The sequence below is a fragment of the Sardina pilchardus genome, chromosome 11 (genome assembly GCF_963854185.1).
Source record: "Sardina pilchardus chromosome 11, fSarPil1.1, whole genome shotgun sequence".
NCBI lineage: Eukaryota > Metazoa > Chordata > Actinopteri > Clupeiformes > Clupeidae > Sardina > Sardina pilchardus.
The window spans coordinates 14,841,599-14,856,598 of NC_085004.1; the positions used below are offsets into that span (position 1 = coordinate 14,841,599).

Sequence of the window (15,000 nt, forward strand, 5' to 3'; positions counted from 1 at the left end):
TGGAGCGGCCCAGCAGCATCAGGACCGGGGTGAGACAGCGCCGTTACAGACCGCACCGCACCACGCCACACTGCACCGCACCACGCCGCGGTACGCCAGGCCGTACCTCATGTCACGTCACATCACGTCATGTCCTGAGACTCAAGCTGAATCACACAAGCACACTTCAAGGAAAGCATCCGCCATTGTTCTCATAGATCTGTTTCTCGAGGTCACCGAGTACTGTTGGTATGAAAAAAAAAAAAACGAACAGCTAGAGCTGCCAGGCAGCTACTGTGCTACACTCACATAATAGCACAGGGGGCATAATCATTGGGGACAGTACTCAGTTGACCTCGAGAAACACGGATCTATGTGAAAAATGGTCAAAATGTCCTTTAAGCGCTTGCTCATTGTTATGCTGAGCACAGTCACACCACCACCTCCACATCTAATGTAGTTCCACTACTGTGTGTGTGTGTGTGTGTGTTCACTCCCCCCCGACAACATCAACTTATTAATGTGACAGCATAATAAACAGACGCGGCTAACTGGGGTAGCGCTCGTCCTGCCTTGGCAGAGCTGGAGGCTGGACGCTGTGACCGAAGGGACGGACTGAAGGTCAGCGCTCATGCTCGGAGCGGTCAGGAATGCTGTGCTTTAACTCCCAAGGCTACAGTACGTCATGACCGTGCGGAGCTGACCACAGAGTCGAGCTGGCCGAGGACCTTCACTCTAAGGCTTCTCTCATCAAGTGCTTATCTCTGTGTACATTCCCCCATACACACACACACACATACACACATATACACGCCCACACACACACACATAGCTTAGTAGAGAGGAAGCAGACTGATACTGAATTTAAAAGAAAAAGAGAGGGCTGTTTTTTTTTTTCATTTTTCTTTAAAGTTTGAAAAGCAATCTTGCATGGAGAAGGTGATTTATTTCCATTTATGAAAACAAACATCTCCACGGTCCCATTTTGACTGCCCTTTCCTGTCCTTAAAACAACAAAGTGAGCAACCAATTGAGGTGACCTATGACCTCTGGAGAGGTGGTCTCATTTCCAGGCAGAGGCTGACTCAACTTCCTGTTCCCCCCCGATGCGTAAGTCAGAGGGAGAGACTTATAAAGCCTGGGGGATGCATCCGTCTGGCCTGAGGCTTCTGGTCCCGCCCGCCTTCTCCAACTATTGCATCAGTAATGGCTCAGTTAACTAGACATAAATGTGTGTGTTTGCGTAGAAAACCTTCAGCTTCCTATTTGAATGCTCACCCCCCCCCTCCCTCCCCCTCCCTCCCCCTCCTCACTCCCCCTATCGTCATGCCAAGCCAGGCCAACATTTTTCCCAGAGGCAATGTGAAGTTTACTTTGACACACAGTTTTGTTTGAAATACTAAATAGTCTTTGTTCAATGGCGCAGCTGCAGGGAGGCTTTTTTTTTTTTTTTTTTCATCTCTATCTGACTTTTAAATCTCTATCTGATCCTTTGACTGCATTATCGCCAGGTGGACGCTGTGTCTTTCAACGTCTGGGACATCGGCGGTCCGGCCAGCATGTCGACGGTCAACCAGTGCTTCTTCACAGACAAGGCCCTGTACGTGGTCATCTGGAACCTGGCGGTGGGGGAGGAGGCGGTGGCCAACCTGCAGTCGTGGTTATTAAACATCGAGGTGAGGGGGGGCGGGGGGGTCGCAGAGGCCAGCGGAGGTTCCCCGTCTCCATGACACCTCCTCATTACATCCCTGACAGCTGCTCGCCTCGCTCTCTCTCTCTCTCCTCTCTCTCCTCTCTCTTCTTTCCTCTCCTTTCCTCTCCTTTCCTCTCCTCTCCTCTCCTGTCCACAGCTCACTGGCATAAGGGCTAGGGGCCCCCTGAGGGTGGTGGTGTGTTTGTGTGTGTGTGTGTGTGTGTGGGGGGGGGGGTTCAGGGCTCAGGGGCCACGTCAGCAGGGTGTCAGCCTGTCTTCTCTCGGGTCAAGCTGTCCACTGTTATTAATTATGAAGGGTGTTGAACCGTGTCGCTGTGTAAACGTTTTGAGCCTTTTTGAAATGAACACTGAGGCTACGTATGTGTGTTGAATAGCTATGGTTCTCGGAGCATATTCTGTGTTCTGTGTTCCATGTTCCATGTTGTCTGTTGTAGATTATACATCAGCATGACTGAACTGGTGTTTTAGACCCGATAATGAAATTCAGATTACTACCATTCTCATTCAGGGCAGTTGCGACCTTGTTTATGTGTTCTACTGTTCCATGATTTATGAGGCATGTTTTTGGAGATTACATTTTTAATGATAGATGAGGGTTTCATTAATGAGGAGTTCACCGGGGTTTTGGTCTGTGCTGGTTTTTCTGTTAGGCTCGAGCCCCAAACTCGGCCGTGATGGTGGTGGGCACACATCTGGACCTGATCGATAGCAAGTTCCGCACCGAGCGCGTCGCCACCCTGCGGGCCTACGTGCTGGCGCTGTGCCGTACCCCCTCGGGAGCCAGGGCCAGCGGCTACCCCGACATCACCGCCAAGCATCTCTAGTCAGTGTTCTTTTGTTCCCTTCAGCTCCTCCTGTTCATTGAAAACATGTGAATGGCTCTGGAATCTTTTAATGCATTGGAAGAGATCCCGGTGCTTTCACCCCACTCTAATGGTTAGCAATTTTCTGTGTGTGTGTGTGTTTGTGTCTCTGTATTTGTTTGTGTGTGTGTGTGTGTGTGTGTGTGTGTCCATGAACCAGTGAGGTGTCCTGTAAGACTATGGAGGGCGTGGATGGCCTGAAGAAGCTCTTGTATCAAGTAGCCTGCTCTATGAAGGACATCAGCAACGCGGCCAGCTGTCACAAACTGGTTGGACGACTGGTGAGTGAATCATTCTGCGATTTCTATCCCCATGTATGCTTTTTCTTGATAGTGGTTATTGTGTGAAATTGACATCATCAGCCTACAGAGTAATTCATATCCATATCATTGCAACTGTAAGATCCGACAGACCGTCGCCATATCATTGCAACTGTACCCCCCCCCCCCCCACCCTCTCTACAAGTCATGTCATGTGAGCGAGAGCCATAGCATAGCCCTGTGTAATCTGCTTTACATGGAGCATGAAACTCTTGACATGGAAATCCCTGAGCGCAATAAGCGTGAACTTATGCACATACCCTTAGGGAGTACTGAGTAGGGAAAGCTGGGCCCCAGCCAGACACGCGTCTGCTTGTCTACTGCTTGTCTACTACTACACGACACGCAACAGCAGCTGACTGTCAGCTACGTCAGCGTGTGTCAATGTAATGATTAGGGGACCTTGTTGGCCCTCTGGTCCCCCTGCTGACCCCCCCTGCTGACCTCTCCCCTCAGATCCCCAAAAGCTACCTGACCCTCCAGGAGGCGGTCCAGGCCGAACGTCTGAGGCGGGACTCGGAGGACGAGGTCCAGTATCTGACCGACCAGCAGCTGGAACAGGTCATCGAACAGAACCCCACCAGCGACATCAAAGACTACGAGGACCTGCAGACAGGTAGCCTGCTTCAACACACCTGTTCAGTTGAACGATCACCGGGGTCAGAGATGGTTTAAAACCAGCCAGAAGCGGCCATGAGCGTGTAATTGCCTAAGTTGACCTCAGCGATGCCTCACAATATCTCATTACCAGTCAGTTCCACCCTGCTCAGTGAGTCTTTTTGGGTATGACTCCTAAAGTATCTAAAGTTTGTTTAGCGCACTTTGGTTAGTCAGGTTATGCCTACATCAATTAGTCAACTTGTCATCTCAACAAATAACTCTAAATGCCACTAAGTGTATAGCTATAGTGTTTGACAGATGGACAATCATTAGGCTTAACAGTAAGGAGGGAATCTTGCTAAACTAGATAGAAACTTTAGATTGAAACCCATCCTATATGGCCTTTGCGTGCGTGTGTGCTTTTGTTATAGTGACGGGCGTAGAGGGGGAGGATTTAGGAGCGCGACACACAGACTCTCAGGTTCTTTCTCTCTCTCTCTCTCTCCCCCATCAGCCATCAGCTTCCTGATTGAAACGGGGACCCTGTTGCACTTCCCCGACACGTCGCACGGCCTGTGCAAGCTCTACTTCCTGGACCCGGTCTGGCTGTCCGAGTGCCTGGAGCGCATCGTCCACCTGAAGAGCTCGCGCTCGGTGGCGCGCAACGGCGTGATCCGCGCCGAGGACCTGCGCATGCTGCTGGTGGGCACGGGCTTCACGCAGCAGACGGAGGAGCAGTACTTCCAGTTCCTGGCCAAGTTCGAGATCGCGCTGCCCGTGGGAAACAGCAGGTGAGGAGCCCTGTGCGCGCTGGACGGCCCTGGACGGCCCTGTTCCGCAGATGCAGCACTCCACTCCACTCCACTCCACTCCACTCCACTCTTACAGTCTTGAGTCATGAGATCCATTTGTCCACAGATGTTAGTTGCAGCATAATGTGACTGAAATAAGCATTCAACATAAAGGGTGGTACTGTATGTGTCCCCCTCAGCCCATAAGCAGTTGAAACCAAGACTTTTAAACATACAGTGGAGAGAATGCATATTGATTTGTTCAGTACAATATATGTCCATTGAGGCTATCCAAATGAAACTTTGGAAAGAAATCCATTTAAAATAAATACAAACTTTAAAGTCCATAAATAAAGTTAAAGCCTGCATAATGGCCTGGAAACGAACTGTATTGATATGTATATATTATATAATAGTCATTCTCAAGCATTAGCACCTAGTGTTAAGTATAATTAGAATTTCTCAATTATGGCAAAACTCATAACCACAACTAATGTACTGTATTTATAACTCAAGACTAAAAGAGAACACTGTTAGAAAACTGAAAGCAGCAAAATAATGTATTATATTTCGATAATGTTGTTTTCATAATTGTTAGAAGCTGTAACTGACAATGAATCAATTTATTTGATTAATTACACAGCCCTTGGTATAATGATGGTCATTTTTTATGACCAAGCCAGACCAGTCTGTACCCTTGTCCATTGCCCTCCCTTGTCTAATGCCCTCCGCCTGTCTTGCATGCTGCAGCTACCTGCTCCCCCACCTCCTCCCCGCCAAGCCTGCCATGGACATCCACGGCTTCCGCCAGCACACCCACAACACCATCCAGCGCCACTTCAAGATGAGCTTTGTGCCCGCCGGATTCTGGGAGCGCTTCATTGCCAGGATGCTGATCAGCCTGACAGAGATGGACCTGCAGGTGCCAGCCTCCCCGCACAAACACACCACCACACGGCCCAGCGTTTATTTTAGAGGCTGCCAGGTCCAGCTGGTCATTGTGACAAGCCCAGGGCCATTTACGTGCTTCATGTGTTGGGCTATACGAATTGCCCACAGCTTAGCGTGCAGGCCCAACAGCCAGAGAATGTCAAATGCTATGTGGTGCTAGTTCTGGTAGCCGCAGCCAAGCCACAAGCCAATGTGCCTATCCTTATCAGCTCGCAGAGGTTATTTTAAACTCTTTCAAAATAGTTGTTGTTGTTGTTGTTGTTGTCAAACTCAGGCGTTTGAGACGAAGAGGAGCACAAAGAGCCACAGGAACCGAGGGACCATCATTTACAGCTTCGCTGGGAACCAGCAGCGCAACCGCTGTAGCACGTTCCGCGTCCGACGGAACCAGACGATCTACTGGAAGGAGGGACTCCAGGTGACCTTCGATGGAGGGTACCTGAGGTGAGCCCAGCTTTTAAGTGCGCAAAGTCAATGGCTTTGTTTTTTTATCCCTGCGGACTGAATCTATTGTAGCACAGCGAATATAAATTAGCATGAATTAGACCCTCGGCAGAAGGCTGACGAAGGAGAATGGCTGTGTGCCAAATCACAGCAGTAGTGAATTACCTTTGCTTAAGTTATGAATCTGCGCCGTCTGTGTACTTAACCATTCTATTTAACATTTGATTAATTTAGTTTTGAAGAACAATGCCGTTTCATTTGGGAAATTGGTACCCTGTAGTGTTTACAGTGCTGGCAATAGTTCAGAAGAGTTTTTCTGTGTAACATCAGGACAGTGCGTGTGTGTGTGTGTGTTTGTGTGTGTGTGTATGTGTGTGTTTGTGTGTGTGTGTGTGGGTGTGCCCTGGGCTGTGTGAGTGTTGATGGTATGCGTGGGAAGGGAGGCCTACTGAGGTGTAAACACATCTCTGGTGTGTGGTGGTAAATGAGGCGTTGGGAGATTAACGCTGTTCACACACATAGGCACACACACCCCCACGGGCACACACTTATGCACACCTTCTCTCTCTCTCTCTCTCTCTCTCTATCTCTCTTTCTCCTTCTCTGTTTCTCTCTCTCCTTCTCTCTCTCCCTCTCTCTCTCTCTCTCCCTCTCTCTTTTTCTCTCTATCCCTCCATCTCTCTCTCTCTCTCTCTCTCTCTCTCTCTCTCTCTCTCTCTGTCCTGTCCCCCTGCAGCGTGGAATCATCCGACCTGAACTGGAAGAAGAAGAAGAGTGGAGGCATCAAGATCCTGTGTCAGTCGGAGATGAGGGACTTCTCAGCCATGGCCTTCATCACCGATCACGTCAACGCGCTCATAGAGCAGTGGTTTCCTGGTGAGGCCCCCCAACATTACTCAGACCCAATCAAGGGAAAACCTGTTGATTTTTGACATTTTTGAATTTTGAAATTGTATTGAAAATTGAATTGAAAGCCTTTATTGTCATTATACACAGTCAGTGCAATGAGATTTAAAGAGCATCTCCTTAAAAGTGCACACAGTTAGCAAAATATGAAAGACTATACAATAAAAACATATAAATACTGTGCACAGTCAGAAACACAAACAGAAAGACAGAATGGTCAGTGCAATATTGTCAGTGAATGTATTATTGTTTAAGAGGATAACCCCTTGAGATGAAGCATCTCGTTTTCGAGGGGGTCCTGGAGACATGAGACAAACACAATACAGCACATGTACATTCACACTCACTAAAGCCCTCCCTCATCCCTCATCCCATCTCACCCACCCCACCAGTTCCATATAGAAAACGAATCCAAGTATCAAACATAATGCAGTATTAAGAGTCATGACAACATTAAGCCCATACACATATGTATATACTGTATATGCACACGTAGATATACACATATACTATAGGCCTACGTCATGCCTGCTTCAAACATACTCTTTGACCTCTTTGTCCTTAGCACATTCATTTGTTCTTAGGAGAATGTCAGCTGTCAGGCTATCTGTCAGACTGACATCTCGTCTTTGTTGTATATAATGCAGAATTGACAGCTTTATGTCAATAACTAGATAACAAAAGACATGTTGGTTCAACATGGTTTCAATAGCTCAACATTCGTTTCTATAACCTGTCAGATAACAAAAGTAGTAGATAGATTAGTTTGTATATGGTAGGGCCATCCTACCCATCTGTGATGGATTCACAGCTTAATCTGTAACATAGTTTGGATACATCAGCAGTCACGGGAAGACAGCGCGCGGTGATTCATTTCATGGGTTTCCTTAAGCGGCGAGCAAGGTCATTTGAAAGTCACGCGCAGAAGAGTGGCGATGAGATTTAGCGAGGAGATGGTGTGGAGGAGGCTGCTGTCTGATGGAGGTGTGATTGGATTGTGCAGAGCAGCAGTGACGGATGAGAACGACTGATACAGAGAGACAGACAGAGAGAGAGAGAGAGAGAAAGAATGAGAGAGAAACAGAGAGAAAGGGAGAGAGAGAGAGAGAGATAAAGTGCAGCAGACAGAACAGCAAGATAAAAAATGAAAGCGTAAAGTAGTGCGGCCCGTCGGGTCAACGCATTGGAAAAGACTGGGGTCGTTCTATTAAGGAGAGATGTAGTGGAGAGGAGGATGGATTGTAGGAAGGTCAAATCACAGGAGAAAAGAGGAACAGGAGGAGGGCTGTGTGTCCACGTGACGTGATATTATGTGCCGGGAGTTCACGTTTTGCTGGAGGAGTTCACGTTTCTGCTCGAAAGTAGGTTGTTCATCCCAGTGTTGTAACAGCCAAAAATGCGAAGATGATAAACTGGTTTAGGTGTCATATGAAGTTAATGATGGGGAGTGTACAGGAAGAAAAAAGGAAACTGTCAGGTTACTGTAAATCACAGTAATACCAGAGCTTCTCTTAATCTCTCTCTTTCACTCCTTCAAATGGAGGCTGTCTGTTGACATTGAAACAAAATGATGCACGAAGAATGTAGTCTTGGGCTGCTACGGGTTGATTTCAGTAAAGGAGATTCGCAAGAAGCCAAGCCCAACTCTGTGACGCTACAGAGGTGATGACCTGAGAGTACTGTAGCTGGAGTGGAAGGACTTGGGTAACTGCGTACGACACTGAGAACTTGAACAAGACAGCAATGCCTTTGGTTCTGTGTGAGAAGTTAGAGGTGTTACGTAAATATATTAGAGTCATCTCAGCTGAGCTTTAATGTCAGCCAGGAAGGCTAGATGGGTAACTCAACCTAGAATGGGGATGAGGGCGTGTTGGGAAGGATTATTGTTTCCTCTAGAGCCTAGACGATTGAAAGGGGAGGTAGAAGGATCAATGATTCAAGGAGAAACGATATTTTTGTAGTTGTTTAGATAGAATTTCATATTGGTAGGTTAAAGACGCCTTCTCCATAAGCCTCAAGCTGGAGAAGACCTTTTTCAGTATGAATCCCCTTTTCCTAAACACTCACATTGAGCCCCATGTACGCAGATTCAGTCAGTGTTGTATCTGTCATCAAATCAGAGACGCCCTGATAGTCTTGCAGTGGTACCTCTGGGCTGGGCCTCTTTATGTAAGTGAAGGAATAATCCCCTCTGTGCGCTGGCTAGAGATGTCCTCACTCACATTGTCCATGCTAACAAAAGATAGCCCCAGTCACCTGGAGAGTAATGATCGTTGACAAGCTGCAGCTGTGGCCTTCAGTGCTGGCAGTTGGAGTGGGTGGTAGGGTGGGATGGCCAGAGGGACACATTCTTGTCACCCGGCCTTCTCAAGGTCTTGTCAAGGAGAGAAAAGAAATGCACAAGGTGTGTACAGAGTATGTATGTAGCTTCAGATGACGTGGCCCTATGTGATGTGTGTCATTGTGTAGTGATCGATAGACACCATGCATAGCATAAAAGTTACATTATCACAATGGAAGCTCTGCCAATGTTACCCACCTTGTCAGGTTAGAATCCTGTCATCATGAGAATTAGTGGACATTTTTTTCATCTTTGTTGTCCTCACACAGACACACACACACACACACACACACACACACACACACACACATATACACACCTGTAGTGCTGGTGTTTAGAGGAGGCGGTAGGATGGGATAGACCGGTGAGACATGTTCTTGTCACCAGGGGATGGGTCTTGTCAAGTAGAGAAAAGAAATGGACAGGGTGTGTGCAGCTGAATGTATGGAGCTTCACATGACGTGGCCATATGTGATGTGTGTCATTGTGTAGCTGTAGCGGTCAAAAGACCGCATAGAATAGAGGTGCAGCTTGTGTAGTAATCATTCTTACGGTCATGCATGCATACACTCCACACATGCTCTCTCACACACTCACTCTCACACACACACACACACACACACACACACACACAAACACACACACACACACACACACACACACTACACACACACACACACGCTCATGTGAGGGGGGTTGAGTCATGCTGTAGTTAACTCAGCAGGTGGGCTTATGTGTCCCTCCTGCTTAGAAGACTGGCCTGCAGCCCAGACAGCTCATTAACACACGTGAGCCCAGTCCAGCCGAGTCCACTCGCACCAGCACCACCAGCACCAGAACCACCACCACCACCACCACCAGCACCAGCACCACCACCAGCCACAGTTCACACTCATTACCTCCCATTAACTCTCCCTTTCATCCTACTGCGCTTCTCTGGGCTATACAACACACTGGCTCTGTTTACTTGCACATGTTTGTTTCAATATCTGTTTTGTATTAGTTAGCTGTGTGTGTGTGTGTGTGTGTTTGTTTGTGTTCAAGTGTGTGTGTGTGTGTGTGTGTGTGTGTGTGTGTGTGTGTGTGTGTGCATATTTTACTTTAGCTTTAACTAAGTCTTGTTTGCGTGATTTGGTTTATGTCAAGTATGTCAAGTGTCTGTCTGTGTGTGTGTGTGTGTGTGTGTGTGTTTATGTTTATTTCTGTGGTGTGTATGTTAGAGAAATAGAGTATTTGTTTGTGTTTGTCTCTGTGGCATGTGTGTTAGAGAAATAGAGTGTTTGTTTGTGTTTACTGGGTAGCTTGCGCAATGAAAACGTCACACACTCACTCTCTCTCTCTCTCCCGCAGCGTTGACGGCGAGCGAGACCGACGGCTCGCTGCTCATCGAGCAGTACGCCCCGTGCCCCGGCTGCGTCCCCACGGCCAGGCACGCCGACCCTCAACCGGCCGAGCCGGACCCTGCCGGACACGGCACCGTCCACTACTTCGACATGGAGGACTGCGTATTGGCCGCGGTGGACAAGGAGCACATCATCTGCCCCAATCACCCCAACGAGCCCGTGCCCCTGCAGGAGCTAGTGCCTGAGCTCTTCATGACCGATTTTCCAGCACGGTACGAATGCTAGCACACACACACACACACACACACACACACACACACATATGTGCAAACTCTTTCTTTCTCTCTTTCTCTCTCAAACTCATACCCACAAACAGGCAAACATACTCAGACACACATTCAAGTACTCACACGCACACACATTCTCATAACACACACTCACACACACACACACACACACACACACTCTCATAACACACACTCACACAGCCACGCGCTGTGCACACACACACACGCATGTGCAAACTCTTTCTCTCTCAAACACATACACATACCCCACACAGACATAAATGCAAAAATACATTTGCATTAACACACATTCAAGTGCTCACAGGCACGCACACACACACACACACTCATAACACACACACACAGAATGTAGAAGAATGACAACATACCGCTCTAGGCCGAATATGTAAACTCTCACTCTCTCTCAAACACATACACATACCCACACAGACATCAATGCAAAAACACTGGGACACACATTCAAATACTCACATGCACACACACACACACACACACACACACACACACACACACACACACACACACACACACAAATGCAAAAACACTGGGACAAAAAATAATCACATACACACACGCACACACACACACACACATTCTCAAAACACACACACACACACACACACACACACACATGCACACACACACACATACCACACACACACACACACACACACACATTCTCAAAACACACACACACACACACACACACACACACATTCTCAAAACACACACACACACATAAAGTAGAAGAATGACAACATGCCGCTCCAGGCCGAATGGCACCTCAGCTCTTATCAGCCACAGGCTTTGGCTTGACGGAGAGCTGTTCCCAGTGAGTCATGGTCCTTGCTCATATGGAAGTTATTTAGATTATCTCCCACAGCCAATGTCAACTCCTATGTCACACTTCTGGCATACGAGGCCCGCGGCGAGAAAAACGCTCGGCCGAATTCCTGTGGCCTAAAACACGGAGCAAAGAGGGGCCCGAGATGCTAGCGGTATTTAATAATGGCACAACAAGCGCTTGTGAGCATGCTTTGAATGTTTGTCATTTATTGCTTTTTGAGAAGGGGGCGACGAGAAAAAAAAATGCTGCCTCTCTTTTTAAACGTCACTACACGACGCACCTTTGAAGCTCGTTCAAATTGATTTGTGCGCTCCGAGTTCAGATGTGCCCCAGGTCCTGCCGCTAACCCTGATGCTCCCGTTGATATGATCATACGGGAGAGGGCCTTGGATATATTTCCTTAGAATCACGCTCAGAAGTTTGTGCCAGACAAATCGGAGGAAATCTGATATTGGCATTTCACACGCAGATGATCTGTTTTCACAGGAAGGCGTCTGATTAATGGGACTGTTTCGTCATAAACGAGTAACCACAAGCATCATAGAGTGTTTCTTCTAGAGAATAAGTGATTGCGCAGTATGAGGATGTGGTCCAGCCGATTGTACTGAAGCTCTTTTGAAAACATTTGTTGAACTAAACTGGCCCCCCCCTTCAAATCTTGCCTTGTTTTTATTTGCACGCATTACTTTTCCGACGAAGCCCTTCGCAAGTCCGAAAGAATTAACGACAAAGCCAACGCTGTTGGGATTGGCGCCCGTCCAGATCTGGGCACGGAGCGAACGGCCGCCACGGGAGCGGAGGTGTTTATTATCCCCTCCGTCGTCTAAAATCCACGATGAAAAGAACTCCGTCGTGCGGAGCTTGAGAGATCATGGCGCGCAGGGAGATGAAGTGGACGATAAGCGCATGCCAGAGCGGATGTATAAGTCCGACAATAGGATGAGCCTGTAGGGTAGGCGAAGCGGGGGCCCTGCGCGCCACACATATGTGATGCATATGGTTCCTAGTGATGGGAAACGCGCTATATGGGCGGAAATTTAGATTGGAGGCACGTCTTGGTGCGGACGAAGCCCATGTGAGACATGTGCTGTGGCGGAGGGAGAGGCCGGGGGGAATAGGCCCGGGCTGTGTTTGACACGTGAACAGTGTGTCACATAACATTTTGGTTGAGCGTGCAGACAGCGCTGTGTGTGTGTGTGTGTGTGTGTGTGTGGAACGGATGTGTCTTGTTATAAAAACGGCATTGTGTGCGTTCATAGCATGTGGTTTTGGCTGTATAGTGTGGTGTGCTATCCTACACATGAATGTGTGTCTGTGCGTGTGTGTGTGTGTGTGTGTGTGTGTCTGTGTCTGTGTCTGTAAATGTGCATGTGTATTTGTAAGGATGTTTTTGAGGACATTATGGGGTAGCTAATGCTGTTTTGTGTGTGTGTGTGTGTGTGTGTCTTTGTTTGAATAAGTGAATATGTCAGCCATTTGATGTGCTGTTGTGCTGTGTGTTGGTGTTTATGTCCGTGAGAGTGGCGGTGGTTTGCATTTGCTGTGCGGTCGCTGTTGACTTTGTTCTCGTGTGAGTGGACGTGTGCGCGTCGCTAATAAGGAGCATGTGAGCTGCTGCTCTCCATTTGTGCCCCTAGTTATCCACACAGAGGGTGGACTGTGCTGTTACTGTGTACTGCTGTGTGTCACTGATGAGCCTGTGTGTTTGTGTGTGTGTGTGTGTGTGTGTCTGTGTGTGTGTGTGTGTGTGTGTGTGTGTCTGTGTGTGTGTGTGTGTCTGTGTCTGTGTGTGTCTGTGTGTGTGTGTGTTTCTGTGTGTCTCTGTGTGTGTATGTGTGTGTGTGTGTGTGTGTGTGTGTGTGTGCAGGCTGTTCCTGGTGAAGAGCGAGCTGGACTACAGCGAGAAGGAGCAGGACATCCTGGGCCAGGGCGGCAGCGGCACCATCATCTACCGGGCCAAGTACCGGGGCCAGCCCGTCGCCATCAAGCGCTTCCACTTCAAGAAGTGCCGTCAGCAGTCCTTCGGCAGCGGCACAGGTAAACAACCGCATCACTTCCTGAGCAGAGGTCAAAGGTCACCCCCCCAGCACCACCACCACGACCACCACCACGTATCAGCTTGAGCCGAGCTCCCTCTGCGAGGACATCATTCCCGGGATCAGAAGGGAGGCTAGAGTTTAATCCTGGCTGGATTTACTGGCTTTTTTACCCCTAAATGCCTCCGTGGCTCCGTGAATGTGTAGGAGTGTTTAAGCTCCGATAGGGAGATATATGGTGTTGCTGTGCGCGGTTTTATCTTCAGGATTGCCTCTATTCGTCATCGGAATGAAGCTAATCTTTTCACATGAGGTCAGACGCTTCTTTGGAGTTTACGGGAGTCCTTCCGTTGCTTGTTGCCAGAAGTTTGTCGAGTTTGTTGGCCAGATTAAATGGGTTGGGGGTGGGTGTTTGGTTTGATGACTGTAAACAGGATGTTGTCGCCCAATGGGGTGGAAGAGTGCTTACTCAGCACTTCTCCGTGGGCTCGATGAGATTTAACAGACACAGATAGCCGCGAGGTCCACTCCGCGTCCTCGCCGCTCGCCTCTCGCCTCTCGCCTCTCGCCTGCCGCGTCGCGCACAGATTTGTTGTGGCGGTCAGCAGTAACGAAAGGCCCCCGCGTTCCTTTGTCATCCTTCATAAACCGCGCCGGGGCCCCTGAAGAAACAGAGAGCCCTAATGCATCATCTGCGGCGGTGCAGTGGACAGAAGAGCTCTAACTCACGGCCCCCCCACCACCACCCCAGGCGGTGTCAGAGCGGGGGTAATTAGACAGTTTGAGATTGCCTAATGCCTCTCTCCAAGCTGTTTCATGGTCCGCGAGTCATAACATTGCCGTCGACCTTTATTTTCCTCCTTCGCACGGGCGGCCAGCAGACAGCGCCTCGTTCCAAAGGCAAGGGTGTTTTTTTTTTTTTTTTTTTACTGCCGTCCCTCCCTCCGGACAGGCTGCAATGTGTTGTGTACTCTGACTGTGTTGTCGTTTATGGCTGAAGGCAAGGAGAGATGTGGGCCCGTCTATGAGAATTGCTATTAAAGATTGCTATTAAAGCATGACTTGGCTGCTCTGCTAAGTCTGCAGAATTTTCTCTGATGGGAGGGGGGGGGGGGGGGGGGGTTTATAAAAGTATCACATATTGTTGAATTTTGTGCATATTCTGTTATTTAGCTGCGCCGAAGCCCTCGTCGTCCTCTAAAAGGTTTCTCCACTGAAGGACAAGGTGAAGTGTTTCATTTTAACTGTACAGTAGGTTATCACTCTTTCTCTCTCAAGGGAATGGAGGCGCTGGGTCCTTGTTGAGAGAATGGCCTTTTTTTAAATGGTAGCTTCTGGCTTGTTGTTTCCACTTCCGTAGCCCATTCTCAGCGCCTGGCCGCAGAGCTATGCAAAACCCAAGCACTCGGAGCGCTGCAGACATGTGGTTGTGAATGGGGGAGAAAAATACAATTCTGCGCTGGTCTGTCTTCCTGCAGACCCGGTCGTTACAGAGGGTTGTTCTGGAGGTCGTTTCTCTATAAATACGCACAATTCCACACCAGTGACTTGCTGTGG

General features: G+C 48.5%; 1 protein-coding gene across 3 annotated transcripts in view; it reads left to right on the forward strand.

The window, feature by feature from the left end:
• The window catches only part of lrrk1 (leucine-rich repeat kinase 1), a 55,063-nt gene that overhangs the window by 21,293 nt on the left and 18,770 nt on the right, over positions 1-15,000 (forward strand). For all 3 annotated transcript variants that reach the window (XM_062549067.1, XM_062549065.1, XM_062549066.1), the window contains exons 16-26: positions 1-29; positions 1,491-1,655; positions 2,344-2,516; positions 2,717-2,837; positions 3,333-3,492; positions 3,991-4,267; positions 5,018-5,189; positions 5,493-5,662; positions 6,399-6,538; positions 10,260-10,524; positions 13,275-13,444. The exon at positions 1-29 is cut by the window's left edge and continues 186 nt beyond it. In XM_062549067.1, coding sequence (XP_062405051.1) covers positions 1-29; positions 1,491-1,655; positions 2,344-2,516; positions 2,717-2,837; positions 3,333-3,492; positions 3,991-4,267; positions 5,018-5,189; positions 5,493-5,662; positions 6,399-6,538; positions 10,260-10,524; positions 13,275-13,444 — 1,842 coding nt within the window. The remainder of the gene's footprint in view (positions 30-1,490; positions 1,656-2,343; positions 2,517-2,716; positions 2,838-3,332; positions 3,493-3,990; positions 4,268-5,017; positions 5,190-5,492; positions 5,663-6,398; positions 6,539-10,259; positions 10,525-13,274; positions 13,445-15,000) is intronic.